This window comes from Pantherophis guttatus, chromosome 6 (assembly GCF_059756535.1).
Source record: "Pantherophis guttatus breed Tessera chromosome 6, ASM5975653v1, whole genome shotgun sequence".
Classification (NCBI taxonomy): domain Eukaryota; kingdom Metazoa; phylum Chordata; class Lepidosauria; order Squamata; family Colubridae; genus Pantherophis; species Pantherophis guttatus.
In genome coordinates this window covers 29,207,337-29,224,226 of record NC_142068.1, presented here as the reverse complement: position 1 = coordinate 29,224,226, position 16,890 = coordinate 29,207,337, and the positions used below count along the sequence as shown (strand labels likewise).

Here is a 16,890-nt window from a genome sequence, read left to right as displayed (position 1 = left end):
GTATTAGCTGTACAACCACAGTCTAAAATATAAATCAGATACATACTGGCATTTCATGCAAGAAGAGATCGTTGGGTAGGTATTCCACATTCTTCAACAAAGTTGGTTGAAGCGTTTAGTAAATGAACTTTATGTTTTATACTATTTATTCCTTGATCAAAATATATTCAGAAGATAGTATATGATTGCATATGTAGCCATTGGTTAACACCTGTAAAAGTCCTGTATGTTGTAAGTAGCATGATAATATTCAGTATAGTAGTTTGGCAGTAGAATAACAATCTAAATATATAAATAGGTAATAGAAGTCCAGTTCGGAACAAAATGAAAATGAAAATCGAAAAACCTATTTTGAAGAAGTAGTATTTCAGGGCATTTAAAAATTACAATGTATGAGACTCCCATATAGCCACTTAATATATTATTTCTGTTTTTAACCACCTGATATATTATTTCTGGGTTTCTCTTCTGGGTTCAGTAGCATGCCCCTTTTCTTCCACTATTCCTTTCCCTCCCCAATGTAATATTTCTCTTGTTTTCTTCAAAAATTTTCTTAAGATCACTTTCCCATGAAATCCTGGCCACGGCTGTCTATTTTTCTTGCTCTAACAAAACCTAGGTGTCTATTTATTAAAAATATGATATATTCTTTTTCTATTTAACCTTGTTCCCTTTTGGTTCTCTTCCTTTGATATCTCTCACTTGTAAGCTCCTTGGAGAATGAAAATAACACTATATATTTTATAAATTAGATAAAGGCAGAATGACAATATATGGATAATCAGAGATTATAACTGCAATCAACGAAATTATATCACTGAAATGAAACAGGTTCTAATATGATAAAAAGGGTGTCCAATAAATTTACATTCTGTCCACTATTACTGGAAAGAATAGCTACTGCTGGTGCTATATTTTAAAAATATTCTTTCTGCTGCTACTACTGCTGCTTCTGCTGCTATTAAAATTAAGCAGAACTAACTAAAATTGTAATGAAACATTATAATAGCCAGCCTAGGAATGATACAAGAATATGAGCAATCAGAGACTACATATATGCTGTTGTACATATTTAATATTAAGGGAAGATTGAGAATGAGATCACATAGAAATGGTTATCAGATAAGATACCTGCAATTATAATATGTACTTAACACTGTTTTTCTATTACGAGAAAAGAATGAGAAAGTAAGAGTCATGAATATGGCATGTGGTCAAAATCAATAAACTCTACAAGGGTAAAAATGGCCTATAAATTGTAATATTACTTTAAAAGTAGGCTGCTTGTGTAATCATAATCATCATTTCATAATAATATTAAATAATAGATATTTATTATTTATATTGTTTGAAGTTTGAAGTTCAAAGGACTTAAAATATTCAAGAGACAATTATGCCAAAATCCCTGTAAATTTACAACATTGCTTTCTCTATACTTGATTTGATGGACCTTAAATGCATGATTGCCAGTATTGCACTTAAGGATAACTGTAGCTGTAGGAGTTCTAATCATTCTTGGATGGTTTATTTTCACATTGCTGCTTTTCTGATACTGCCTTCTTTGGGAAATCATATAGCTAAATGGGTAAGTTAAGATTAAATTAGTCAACAAGCAGGAATCAACAAATTGTTCTGACCTTGTTTGAGACATTTTGTCCTTGAAGCTAAAGGAGAAAACAAAAGAAACTTTAAACAGTGTAAAAAACCAACTCTAAACCAATGAACCTCAAAATAATATATATATATATATTCCTTTTTGGTTACAAGCAAAGAGAAAATGGATTTAAATCTTAGTGAGTTCATTAGAAATAGCAAATGAATCCAGGTACAAGACTTTCTCATAAATCTAGATTGTATCCCGGACTTTAGCCATTTCCACACATTCATTTCCACTTCCAAAATCTCACAAACCAATGAATGGCTTGTTCTCTCCATCACATGTTATGGGCTCTTTTGAGCTAATCAGGAGAGCAGCACAAAAATCAGCAACCAAGTTGTATTCCACCCTTGTCCTAAATAGGACTCACCATTGTGAAAAGTGGCTGCAAAGTCATAGCCTTACTCCTTTAAAAACACTAAAGTGGGCATCCTATAGCTCAGTGCCTTATCCCTCCATGGAAAGCGGAAAGATGAAGAATCAAGAAGTAGGGTGAACTGAGAGCTTCTCTCAATGGGTCGATGCAGGCCGCTGAGGTCCAATGTTTCAGCTGTAGAACTCCTGTTTACAGCTATGTTTTCTGCAGTGCTGATAAACCAGAAATTAATCGTCTCTGTGGCCCAATAGTGAAGATAGAATGGGATTATACAAATGCAGAGCCCACCCTGGAGTCGTGCAAATGCTACATTTGGAGGAGCCTTGAGTCATATTTTGAGGACTAATTTAAATCCTTCTGATTAACGGGATTAATTAAATTCCATTAATTCTGGATCTAATGCAATACATTTATGTACCATTTCTTTCCAAGCAGATTAAAAACCTCTACATTATTGAATTAAAACACTTAGAGAAAAGAAATAGAGCCTACATTGTTTATAACGTCTCTCCTCGTACATATTTTAATACAAGAGGAGATTATGTTATCTTTCTCCTATGTTAAATTCTGTTGTGCTCATAATAGCAAATTTCAATTATATCCACAGAAGATTCTCACTTTCTACAGGGAAATGTAAATCTGCCATATTTAGTATGCTACAATGGAAGGAAGGAAGGAAGAAAGGAAGGAAGGAAGGAAGGAAGGAAGGAAGGAAGGAAGGAAGGAAGGAAGGAAGATTACCATTGCTTTGAAATGAATGGCAAAATCTATGCAAGAAAATGTTTTGTTTGCATAATCTTTAGTCTTAAAAAATACAGTATTTCCCCCCACCCCGCATGCTACACATCTTGGAAGAATATACTATTAAGCATAGTATAAATGTAATGGATTAAAATCATACATAATACATAAGGTTAACTCAGCCTTCCATCCTTCCTAAGGTAGGTAAAATGAGGACCCAGATTGTGGGGGCAATAAGCTGACTTTGTATAAAAAATATGCAAAAGTATGAAGGCTATTGCTTAACGCATTGTCTTCGGAGAAGGGCGGCATATAAATCAATTTTAAAAAAAATACCAATAAAGAAGAATATTTACAGCTCAAGGTTAAAATAAAGGATCCTTGATGTTCTCTGAGCTTTCTGGGTTTTCTCTCTCTTTTTTCTTGCAGACATTTCATTACCCAAACAAACTAATGTCATCAGTGCTAGTCATTACTATATATGAAAACCAATGAATAACATGACATAATGTTGAGATATCAAACATCAAGGTTAATAAAAATGCCTTCAGCTTGTATTTCATTCATAACAAGTACACACATGATTTATTTCTAGAGACATACCTCTTCTCTAACTATAACAATCACTGATGATGAGCACAGTAGTTGGCAGATTTATTTGTTTAAAATAAAGAATTTATTTGTTTAAAAAAAAGTTTCTTGGCATTTTGGATTCAACTTGTTCAGAGTCTTTGAAATGAACACATTCTTCTTCCACTTTATAATAATGAAGTGTCCACTATATCTAAGGACTGTCCACTATATCTAAGGACTCCTTATGAACACTGTGGCAGAAAATAAAGACAGTTTATGGTAAGAATGGGACAACTCACTGCAGCCAACTCACCATGGCCACTTTGCCATGGCCAATTCACCATGGCCAACTCGTTGGGGGACAACTTGCTCCGGCCAATTTGTCATTGGACAAGTTGCCACATAACAATTGAAACAATTCAATTTAATTATTTAAAATAATTTTAAAAATATTGTAATTGTTGTCATTCACATTTTATTTTATTCCTCCTTTTGCATCCTTTCTTTAATGATTTTATTCCACCATTTCTTCAATATTAGTGTAACTCTTGCCTTATGTTGAGCTGTCCACAGCAAGTTGGCCATGGCAAGTTGTCAAGTGGTCAGTTGGCCACGGTGAGTTGACTGCAGCAGGGCATTTCCTGATTCAAGGAGAATAGAGCAATAGAATCAGGAGTGAGCCTCCTGCTTTTCTCTCTAGCAATAACAATAGTTTGCAGACAACTTTCTGTAGCCATCAAGGACTAGAATATATAGGACAGTTCCTGGGCTCAAAATACTTGTCACTTCTGACATATCATAAAACTTTATTTCACATTTTGCTCCGAGTGACCTAATTATTTTTAAACAATTATTGAATGCAAGTAAATAATTAACATTTTTTATTTACAGGTGCAATGAATAAATACTTCTTAAAAGAGCCCAAGTATGATTATATTTATATACAGATGTTATATCTAAGGGCTGAGTTAGAACTAACAGTCTAATAAATATGGGCTTTTATGGATTAAAAAATGTTATTTTTGTTTTTTCATCAGGATGAATTGTTTTTATTAGCTGCTCTCATCAGCATTCCTTCTCTCTATCAACATTGCTCTGTTTTTTGTTAAAATAGCACTACGAAGAAGGAAGGTCAAAAATGTTCAAGATAGTTTTTAAGGTCACTGTAATTTCAACAAATCTATTTACCTAGAGGGAATCTTAATGAAAGATTAAAGTCTTTTGGATTTAAGAAAAGGAATTAGTTTATTTGCATGGCATTTCTATTGCCCATCACATTTTCAAATTGTTCTGGAATTTGTTTTTATAGATATCAGTGAAACAGTTTAGCCGGTATTCAAAAGAAATTGGCTACGTCAGCCCAATTATAATTTCTTTTATTTGGCTGTAATACTGACACTTATTGATAACACATATAGATTGTGCTTAATTGTTAGTAATTTAATTACTGCAATTATTCAAAGAATTCATCAAATAAGAACTGAATTTATGTTTCAATAAACACTATTGAATTTAGTCTTCAGTGTTTCTGTAAGATACAAGAATGTGATGTGACTATTTTGCCAAGGAAACATTGTCTCCTCCTGATACCTTTCTTTGTACCACAAATTCACAACTATATGAATTTTCATTATTTTGTGTAGTAACATTTACAGCATTTCTTTCACAGAAAATTCCTTCATGTATATGGTCACATTCTTGACTCGATAACCACAAATGAACTTAGATTTTCATGAAACAAAAGCATTGCAATATTAGTTAAATGTGCTTAGGTTAGGTAGCCTGGTGGGGATTGAACTGTTTTCATAACAATATTCTTGGCTGTGCTCATTCTCCACATTTGTATACTCTTTTAAAGATATGCAATTATTTTGCAAAAATACATAACTTCTTTTTTTGCTCGGTTTAAAAGTAGCTTGTGAGCGCTGTCATGAAATGGCCACCATAGGAAAGTTTGCCTAACCATAAAATGGCTGCCTTAGTAGCTATGGTTTATCCCAAAATTCCTATTTATTAAAATTTATTAAATTTTATATCTAGGTTAGTTAAATTAAATTTATTGAAAATTCCCCCCTTCCCTGTTCTTCTGTATCGCTTTCTACTGCTTCACATTTCATTTGTTTCCTTGCCCTCTAAGCAGGTAGCACACCTGCAAAACTCCTTTGAGGGACAACCACCTGCCATTTCTTATTTTCTATGAAGGTTTATAGAATCTATACCCCAAAGACATAGATAAAAGTAAAGATGAGGCAATAGGCTGGCACTCTGTTGTTCAGTATGCCACTTTTTTTGGGGGGTGGGGGAAAGAATCTAAAAAGGATTTAAACATTTGGGACTGGGATTCTGGCAGGTACCAAGGGAAGATTCTTGGGCACGGTGATGCCAAGGAGACCACATTACTACCTCTTGCAGAAAAGCATTGGGTAACGATCTGCCATAATGATATTGACCTCACTCAGGAGGCTTGTAGGGCACCGTCTCAATGAATTTTCAATTGGCATACTGGCATGTAATACTCAACCATAAATTATTAATGTCCCTGGAAACTGAGATAGTTATGCCTATAGCTTACTGAAGCTCTATGAGAAAACATTTTAGCAAGGGTAAACAGGGGTAAATACTTGGCTATATTCTATTTTCCAGAATCCAGATGTGCTTAGGTTACCGTAAAGTTATTCTGCCCATTTATGAATTAGTAATTACATTTTTTGTCAAATTTTGTATTATTTTATCCAGAAGTTAAAATAGAAACTCCCCACTCCAAAAAAAACCAAAACCAAGAAGAAAACTAAGAGGAAAAACAAAAGAAATGTTTGTTAAAGGAAAAAAATATATACCTATATTGTCTTCCCCTAGTTGAATACTGATAAACTTATTTCAGCGCTGGTAGTTTGTGAAACAATTCTGCAATATATAAGCTTCTACAACTCTATTTACCCAAACAATGTGACCTACTATCTATTTACTCTAAAAAAATATTTAACAGGTAAGCCTACCAGCAAAACTAAACTTCAAAGCCCTCAGTTAAGCAATCTGTTATTGTAATTAACTCACAGAAAGTCCACAATGGCTTCAGATCCACCATTACCCACTGCAGTCATCTGGTCCACCTAGGATCAAATATTCTTGGCTGATTCTTAATAATAAAATGTTTTCCTTAAAATTATAACTAGTATTAGTATATAGTAACATTGAATTAGTAATGACATTTAAGCAACCTAGACAATTTATTGGCTGCCCTTCTGACAAAACTTTCCCAGTTATGATCTACCATTTGAAAAAATACATGTATGCATTTTTAGTGCATTGCATGTTTATTTTGTAGACTTAGGGTTGTTTTTTTCTTTAGAAACAAAAGCAAAACTTAAACCAAATCTTAACTGAAGTTTAGTATCAGAGTCAGGAACCAGATGAAAGAGATTAAGGAATTGTATTTAGACATTTTATAATTTCAGAAACACAGACTGGTAAAGTCTTCATTTGCTAATAGTATGTCAGTTATCTCTATTTATCCATTCACACATTTAAAATTATTAGCCAGTTATAATTCATTCTGATTCTCCGTTTCACATTCCCCGCTCAGCTTGGCAAATAGACAAAAATGGATCTAAATATACTTTGGCAAATTGTTTTTACATGAAGTCAGTTTTAAGGTCACCAGCCATAACTATTCAAAAATGCATAGGTTCTGAGAATATGACAGTCTAATCATTCAAAAAGATTTTATAGACTGGTAATTCTAGAAACTTGAAGATTGACAAAAACACATGTTAGCTATGTTTTATTGTTAAGAGAATATGAAATATAGTGAACTTCTGCAGATATCTGTACTTATGAATGTATAAAAGTGTATAATATAATCAGTAAATACAAAGCAACTCTATATCAATATTTCAATATTTCCAAAATATACCAGTGAACCTGATGTATTAATTTAAAGATTAAAATTAAAAGATTATATGAGAATTTAGATTATGCTGGGATAAAAACTGCTGACGGCAAGGATAGTCTGATGCACATTCGGTCAAAAGTAAGACCCACTGAACCAAGTGGAATTAACCTTTCTTAGATGTGTACAGAATTGCAAGCTCAGTCATTTAAATACAGATTTTCTGATAATTAAATTGAAGACGGTGCTGCCAATCACAATAATTTTTTCCTACAATTTTAGTGATGTGATCATTGGATGGACAAGCATAATAGTTTTTGGTTTGTGGATTTTGTTTCCACAACAAAGTTTTTCTGAGGCCATCAGAAAAAAATAGTATGCTGCCTTTGGCCAGTTCTGCATGATCAGCTTATGTCAGGGTGAGCACAGGTCACTGACCATTTCACAAGAACAAGAATTCATAATATCATGTTCTACCAGCACCCAACCCACTAGAAAGGCATCATCAAAAGACAATTCATTGTAGGTGAATTGGATGGATTAACTGAAATAGTGATGTCCAATTCATGCTGTTCTTCATTCTTTTGGGGGCAAAACTTCATTCCAATTGGTTATGGAATCCAGTAGGCAGAATACTCCTTGCCCTGCAATCACTGGCATTCACCACCATTTTTTTTTCAAAGTTCACCAGTAGAATTGTGAATTGCAAATTACAACTGATGGGACAATCAAACAATAGACTTTTTAAGTGATGGACAACTGGATAGGAAAAGAAGACAATCCTGTCTTTCTCTTTAACCAAGTGAAATCAGACTGAAAGGAGAAGAAAAATGGCAGAATTGGGATGTTTTTCTTTTATTTCTCTTCTCAGTCTTCAACCAGTTGAAAAGAAGAGGAATCTGTCAACCAATGTGACCAAACAGAAGATTTGTTCTGTTCAAACAGAAGACTCCTTTAGGAACTAAGTGGCAAAAAATTGAAATCTGGAAAATAATTTCTTCATTCCAGCTGGTTTACATTTGGAAGTCCAGCAGCTTAAGGTTGCAGCCCACAAAACACACACACACACACACACACACACACACACACACAAAACACACCTGAGTTAAGGACATGATTGGCAGTCTAATTATTAGAATGGCTTTAGTGGCGATGGTAAAGTAACATCCTCAGCATGGATGTATTCCTTTGGAGGAATACCCAGTTTCAGTTATGTAGAACAATTCTGTCCTTCAAGAGAGATCAGTAGCTAGAGATGGGGTGGGGATTATTGAAGATACAGCTGAGCTTCATTGCCATTGCTGCTCACTGTCTAAGCTATCCATAGAAGGCAGGAGCCTGCCCTTCCAGAATGATTGATCTTCACTCCTAGCAGATTGTCTTTGCAAGCTCTTAAAATAAAGACATAAATGAAAGCTGCTGTAGCTGAACTATTTATTAAATATTGTTTGTTCTCCCTCCCTCCCTCCCTTCCTCCCCCACCCTCTCTCTCTCACACACCCCTATTTATCTGTCTTATGAATTAGGCTGAAGAAAGATTACTGTGACAGAGTTTGATTACCTTTTCATTCAGGACTACTTTGTCTTAAAAATATAACCTAGTAATCTGCTTGACTACAGCTAAAATATTAAGTAATTAGCTGTCAGAGTCATGAATATTATTTACATTTTGCAAGTATAATTTATTATTAAGCAAATGCATATCTCATGTCTTTTCCAACAGTTCGTGGTTGCTATCAAGCGCTACATATAGACTGGATTTGGCATTTTTATCCACCTTTTAAGTCTTTCCCAAAGACCTGCATTAGGCAGATGTTGTTTGATGATGTTAAAGGTCTCATTGCAAGATTTTAGGTGTTTCAAGTAAAGCTGAAACTCACTAGCAGGGAAAATTCCATCCATATATTATTCTCTTCTCTGGTTTAATTTTATTTCTTAGTTATAATTAAGTTTTTGCCACTGATTTTATCATTGTTTTTATTTATATTTTTAATTGAAAATATGTTTTTATTATTTAACTTGCCCTATTATCATAAATATAAAAAAGTGTACAATCTGTTTGCACGTGATTATACCTCATGTTACATTTGACTTGAGTTAATGGATCTTAGAATGCTCCTTGAAAACTTGAGCTTTGGTTTTCCATACTTGTGATATGTTATAAGCAAATATCTATGTTACTTATAAGTATAGCATAAAAAAATGGGCATATGTAGTACTATGAAATAATCCCACTTCTATAACAGATTATAAATGGTTTTATATGATAATTAAGAACTAATGCACTACCCTTTTTATATTCATATACTTGTTTTGTTTTGTTTTCAATTTGCTGCAATGTAATTTGTCTTATATCTAATCAGTCAGTCAAGTAATCTTAATTACTATAAGATGAAGCTTAGTTTCACCAATTCAAACATGTGTATTCTATAATTCATAGAGGAAAATACTGAAGAATCTGCAATGTTACATTCCAGTTTTTATCATTAGTATTTGTACATCACAACTGCCTTCTTTACCTCCATTGGTATTTATGTAATTATTTCTATCTAAACAAATATAATCTATTGATTATAGAGATGAAAAGGTTCTAATGTCATCTAGTGCACTATTTATAGATGTGGGAAAAAGAAATAGAATTGGTAATAATTCAGGAAACATAGTTGACTTGGAAAAATGCTACAAATTATCTGGGATATTTATAATATAATTTGTGCATTGTGTACCACTAGTTTGGATGGTAGTTAAGGTACCGGACTAGAAACCAGAAGTGAGTTCTAGGTCTCCTATAAGCATGAGAACGATTGGGTGGGTTTGGGCCAGTCACTTTCTCTCAGCCCAACCCACTGCATTGGAGGCAGGAATATTAAATATGTTTTATCCCTTGTATTGACCCCCTGCCTCCCCCAAAAGGACAGAATAAAAATACAATAATAATAGCAGTACCAATAGTAATAGGCCCCTTGGGTGCAATCCTAAAACAACTGGAGCACTACTTGAACATCATCGTTATTATAAAAATCATCATCAGTCAATTGCAAAAGACAGCTTTACTTGGAACAGCTTACATCCTTCAGTGATACCGGTAACACCATCAAACATCCACATTTGCCCATCTCAGGTCCTGACTTGATAGGTGGATAAAAATGCCAAATCCAGTCTGAACATCTGGCTGACTGTGTGATGAGCCACAATAACATCACTTGCAGATTTTGGGTTTCTAAGATTTCTTAATATTGTAAGCTGCCCAGAGTCGCTTCAAAATGAGATCGGGGGGGGGGGGAATAAATATAATAAATAAAATATTTTTTTTTGCAGCTCATGTATCATGGTCTAGAAGATAACCTGGCAGGAAAGATACAAAAAATGTTAGTTGACATTCTGTGGTCATCCAGATTGTTGCAGCTGCTGTGTGCTAACCCCATATTTATCTGGCAAATTTGCAGCTACTTTGTAATCTTTAATAAAGATCCTCAATATGGATTCCCCCCCCCCCAAATTAACAGAACCTCTGCTGTTGAATATGAAAACCAGTGTGACAGTTTTATTTATGACTTACACAAACTTTGCTTGAAAATAAGGCATGAATTGATGGAGGGAAGAATAGAAAGAAGATGTAAACCTTGGGAACTAGTTAAAGAGAAGGAAGGCTAGAGAGAGAATTTAAATCCACCAACATTTTGAGTAAGTACTTCTTGAAGCAACATTGGTTGGTTTATTGGATGTGATCTTTTCCTAAATCTTGATTGCTAGGTCTCTTAACTAGAGCAAGGATTTGTTACCTTGTTAACTTCTGTTTTTTATTTTCAGGCAATGGATGATGGAACCCTCTTCTGCTCAGAAAAAAAATTCAACAACAAAACCCCATGTATACAAACTTGATATATGCTAATAATCATAATATGCATAAAATATAAGAAATTGCATTTTAAATAGTTAATCTGCTCTTTGCTGTGAAAATTCATTAAGATATATACTGGAGAATATGCCTGAAGCACCTGCATTGTTTTTTTTTTAAAAAAAATATTTTGCATTAATTCTTATATTAGATCCTTTTTGTTTTCTAGTAACCTGCTGTTGTCTTTTACAACAGGATACTAGATTGAGTAAAGATTGTATGTTTCTTTGGTATCAGCTTCTACTTGGAAGACTCAGAGAGAGAGAGAAAAGAAAGAGACAAAAGCGTCAATTGTTTCTGGGCTATCATTGTGTTCTAATTCTTTTAGTAAATTCACACAATAATATTTGAATAAAACCGGAACAAATTCTACTTGAGAACTGCATGGAACTAATGAGGAACAAAGAGACCATGTTATACTCTTTGCTGTTTGAACAATGGCCTTGTTGCTGTTTGATCTTTTATTTTGTTGATTTCCTTCTTTTCTGAAAGAAGCAAGTTATATTATAGTTCAAAGTTCTGTTCATTGCTTCAATCCTGACAACCTGTTCTGCAGATTTAAACAGTTAATAAAGGAATCACCATTTGTCTTCCACATACTGGACTCTACTAATATTTATCTTAGAAACAATGAAACCTTTTTTTGTGTAGATGCATGAGTCACTTTGAGGTATGTACACAATGTTGTGTGTCATTGAAAATTTTAATCTCAGGTCAGGTTTGCTACAGGTTTTGTATTTCCTTTTAACTTTGATTTGGCTCCTGATTACTAATAATGAGCATCCTTTTAAATTAACATTGATACATGTAGTTTCACTTTTAAAAGTATATGAAATAAAAATAGAGGATCTCCTGAAACAAATATATGAATATATAAGAGTCTGTATATGATAGCAGAATGCTGTTTAAAGTCAGATGCTATTTTTTACTTGAAGATTCTGGATCTCAATTATTCTTTTTTAAAAAGATAACTAATAAATTAATAGTAGCTTTAACATCTGTAAAATGCTGCATATCCTTTAAATTATTAATCACATTTACAATCAAAGTGTGCTTCTTTTATTAAACTGGCATCTTGCCTTTTGAAACTACGATCTCTTCAGCAACTTTATGAAAGATTAGGCTATCATCAGTCAGTGAACTTGTATAGCTGATTGTGGATCAGACTAAGTCCAACACTTAACCACTACACCAGGTAGGTGTATGTTTGGGTATCTACAGCTAATGATTTTTTTTTTCTAACACAGTCTTCCTATAACCAAAACAATGTCTACATATATAGGCATCATGAGATAGAATTTACAGAAATCAAATTGATCATACTATTGATGCAAGGATATGGAAAAGCCCAAATATAATAGCAAAGACATGGTAAAGAGTTAATTGTAGAACAAACCACAACCTGTTCTATGCAAATACAATTTGAACTATGCAAATACATAGTTCAAGATAAAGCAGAAGATCAAGGTCCATCAGCTTTTAGGATATGATCCTGCACTTTCAAGCAGAGCATCAGGAATTGTTTTGATGACTTGAACTTCATGAACAGGGAATCATTATGGAATGAAATAATAGTTCTCCAGAATGAATGAGAAAAGAGACTGCCAAAGCTAAGAAACAGAAGAAAACTTGATGTCAATGCCAAGAGTGAAAACTGGAAGGAAAAAATAACATATATTTATATGTTAAATATAGATGGATTAGTTTACGAATCTTGAAAAAAGTTATTCTGTGCTACATATTTAAATAAAAAAATTAACCTCTGCCTTGAAACTTACTCTATTTTAACAAATGACTGCTTTCAGAAACTATGTTCAGTTCATCAGGAAACCCACTCTCTGACAGTACATCTGCAATGACTTGCACCTGAAACTATTGACATTCAGTGAGGACTGCCCATTGATTGTCCTAAGATATATCATAGATTAAAATTTCTATTAAGTATTTACTGTAATATAGAGACCTCCAGCAAAGAAGATGGAAAATAATGTTGTATAGGAATAAAAGAGGTCAACAGCTTATTTCTTTATTTAGCTAGACGCCTGTAAGGGGCTGCCTCAAACATGATGTACATCTTACTAAGGGATATAACACCACTGCCATTCTTTGCAGAGAGCTTCAAAGGGTAGTTTAATTGAATGGACATCTCATGAATATGGATAACTAACTATACATTTTCCCACTAACAAAATATTGCTGCTTAGGTGCTGTGAAAATGCTGTTTCTTGATGTGATATTACAACAGATGTGATAGCTAATGGAAAGATCTTTGAATATTGCACAATTATTTAACAACAATTGCACTTTTTATTGCACTTACAAGCATAGAAAGGCCTGAAGCAGAATTATAATATATCAGGATTTCTGATTTATTTTGTAAATAGGATGTGCTCCAGTGGTTTTATATGTTTGAATATATTTCTAAATATACTGAATTCCAAGTACAATGACCGTGGATATAGTCATGATTAAAGTCTAAGATAAAAAGAACATTTCGAATTATTTGGGAGAGAAACAAAATCAGTTATCTTAATCATCTTTCTGAGTCTCATTCACTTTACCTGGCTTTTCCTCAACAGATCAATACCTAGAAACTTAATATTTGGGGAACCAAGTTTTTATTTTTTTTAATAAAACATTAATAGTTCCTGCTGAATAAGTTGAGCTGTATAAAATGACAATGCCTGTTTATTCTGAGTTAGACTTTCACATAATACTTTGTAATAATATATAGAGAAGGTATAGAATTAGTTACTAGAATAAACAGCAATGGTGCTGTTTAATGGTGCTAATGGTGAAAGTAGTACTGATCAGTTTGGACATATTTTGACAATATGCTACAAGTACATCTAAAATCTGGTTTTATCTGAAGCATGTTGGCGTTATTTCATGCAAGCTAGAATCATTAGTCTAGAGACTATTTTTATTTTATTATTTTGTTTTATCATTTATTTAGAAGCTCTGTCAAGAAAAAAGAAATAAAAAAACAACGAAAAAGATAAATTTATAGGCTTTATTAATTTGAGCAAAAACTTTCAAAGCTAACAGATGAGTATTAAATATATCATTAAATTATAATTGAAAGCAAATCAATAATAATTAACACAAGTAACCAATATAATAAAAATAATCAATCATAATAAATATGTTTTCCTGTAATTTCTTTTTAAAAATGTATCCTTATTATAACAAATCAGGCATGCCAAATATTGTAAAGCCTTATGTAGAGAGAAGCCCAAACCTTGGATGAGATACAAGTCCATGTGGAAAACCAGGCTCTAAATTATTTCCCGATTAAATTATATTCATTTTTTAAATACAAAGTTATTTTTTTATATTAATGCATACTCTCACAATTTAGATAGCATTGTATGTAATTTTCAATAAGAAGCATAAAACAACCTGAAACTATTATATACAGAATCAACTCCATGTAGCAGTTTAGAAATATAAAGAATTATTAGCAGAAAAACAACTGGCAGAAAAGAAAACTTAATATTTAAGATTTGATAAATTCTATGTGAATCACCTTCCAAAAATATTGAACTTTATGATATTGCTACCAAGTATGAAAACATGATCCAGTATTTCCAACTATATTTTGAATACAAGTTATTTATAGTTTTTTAGGGTTGGACTGGTTCACTGATGTCATGGCGATCAATAATGTAGCTATTCGACTTGATAGCAGTGTGATTGCCATCTGTTACAATACTAATAGTCTTTATTGTGCAGTTGGTTGACCATTCTGAATACAGATTCCTGGATTAGATGGGCCGGGGGTCCAGTCCAGCTGTTGAATAACAACTAGTTTGTTCGAATCTTCATATGTATAGTAAGAGTTACAATATTTTCATGCATAAGAATATGTTCCTGCCCATTTTCTGATAAAGAAGTGAGAGTTGAGTACCTCAATAGAGACAGAAATCAAAGCAAAGAAAGCATGAACATGATATTTAACTTGTAACAATGGAACACATGAGAAAATATAGTCAATAATAATGGATGATGACTCCTACTATAAAAATAAGTCAAAAATATGAAAGAGATACATTGGATTAGTCTGATCATGCAGAGAGAATGAATGAGCATTGCAAAATAAATATATGAAGAAAAAGTGAATGAATCAAGAGGAAAAGAAAATTGACACATGTTTCAATGCAGCTGATGAAATCTTCCAAGAGAGAGGTAAGATTAAAGAACAAAAGGCAATGTATATAGTAGTATGTAGATGTGTGGAAGCAATGGAGATTTATATGGACAGAAAATTATAGACAAGAATGATGATGCCAATAAAGGAGAATATTTGTAGCTCAGGGTTGAAGTCAGGGATCCTTGGTGCTTGCTTGTTTTCTTGTACCACCTCCTACTGACGCTGACAGGGAAAGCACCAGAATGTAAACTGACAGGAAACAGCACTCTTTATTAGCACTGATGATGTTACCTAGTTTGGTAATGAAATGTCTGCAGGAAAACAAGCAAGCTCAGAGAGTACCAAGGACCCCTCAGTATAGTGAATCGTATTGGCTTAAACTAGTTTTACCTATATCCCCTTTCTTTTTTCTTTTAATCTTATGATTTTAATTTATTTGCCTTACTGTTTCTTTATCTTTTCTACAGTATATTCTGTTGCTTACTTTGAACGGGACTATTGTGCTGAGTATGTACGCAACACGTATGTACAGTATCGTATTTCTGTGGTTAGTCTTTTATATCTTAGGGCTACTAGATCTGAACTGCTAAAACCCACAGACTTAGTTTTCTGTACTTCTTTGCTGTCTGGATTTCTGCAGCAGATATCTGGAAGTCTTGTTGTATCCATAAATAATCATGCAGGATTACAGTCATAGTATTTTCTAGTGCTGTAATATCATGTGCTCATTTTGTTTAGGAGGCATACCACTATTAGCTTTGAAATATTTTGTTTGTCCTATAATGTAGGATAACAAGCAGGATCTAAAGTAATTTCATTCCCTGATAGTTTTATTATTTTCCTTTCTTCTTTCTTTTCCTTTAGATATGGACTGTGGGCTCCGTACCTCCTGAGCAGGAATACACATGTGTTTCTAATAGCAAGAACATGAAAAAAACTGACCTTCCTGGATCTTTACAATTTTCTTTGCCAAATCCACACACACACACAGATACATACATACACAATCACATACACACGCACACATATAAAGAGAGAAACATACATACATACAGACAGACAGACACAGAGAGAAACAGAGACAGAAACACAGATACAGATACAGACAGACAGATAGACAGACAGAGAAACATAGAGACAGACCATTATTAATTGTATGGAAACAAAACATCTACTACCAATGTTGTTTCTTCTTAGATGATGCCTGACTACTGACTACTTTCCTTCAAGCTCAACTTCATGGAAGGTGTCTTCTGCATCATTAGGCATTATTATTACCCAATTTTAGTATATATTTAAACAATTTTATTTAATCCAGTTATCAGATGGATATATCTCTTCCCAAGCAGGCACATATAAAACAGAAAGTAAGTGCCCACTTGGTAAGGTTTTGTTTTGTTAAGTAAGCTAAGTGTATGTGGATGGTTTGGGAATTGAAGTAGGGATTGACTGAAAACTAACCAAGGGGTAATTGTGTTTTTTACATGCATGGTTCTTTCATAGCCATATTTGCTCTAGGAATCTAGCAGAGTGACATTTGTACATTGAAAAGTGCAAAGAAGCAAGCCTAAAGCATATATTTAGCCTATGTCTACAAAACATG

The 16,890-nt window shown here is 33.3% G+C and overlaps 1 protein-coding gene and 1 long non-coding RNA gene across 10 annotated transcripts in view; one reads left to right on the top strand and one right to left on the bottom strand.

The window, feature by feature from the left end:
• LOC117678312 (uncharacterized) overlaps positions 1-11,729 on the top strand; it is a 53,210-nt gene extending 41,481 nt beyond the window's left edge. For 8 of the 9 annotated variants that reach the window (XR_009620432.2, XR_004594985.3, XM_087872640.1 and 5 more), the window contains one exon: positions 11,047-11,729. Coding sequence is in view for 6 of the 9 variants with exons in the window: in XM_087872640.1 (XP_087728766.1) it covers positions 11,047-11,118 (72 nt within the window). In the remaining 3 variants the exon portion in view is untranslated. The other variant, XR_004594986.3, reaches the window with a different exon arrangement.
• Positions 1-16,890, bottom strand: part of LOC148113075 (uncharacterized) — a 75,416-nt gene that overhangs the window by 34,026 nt on the left and 24,500 nt on the right. The gene's annotated exons all lie outside the window — the stretch shown is intronic.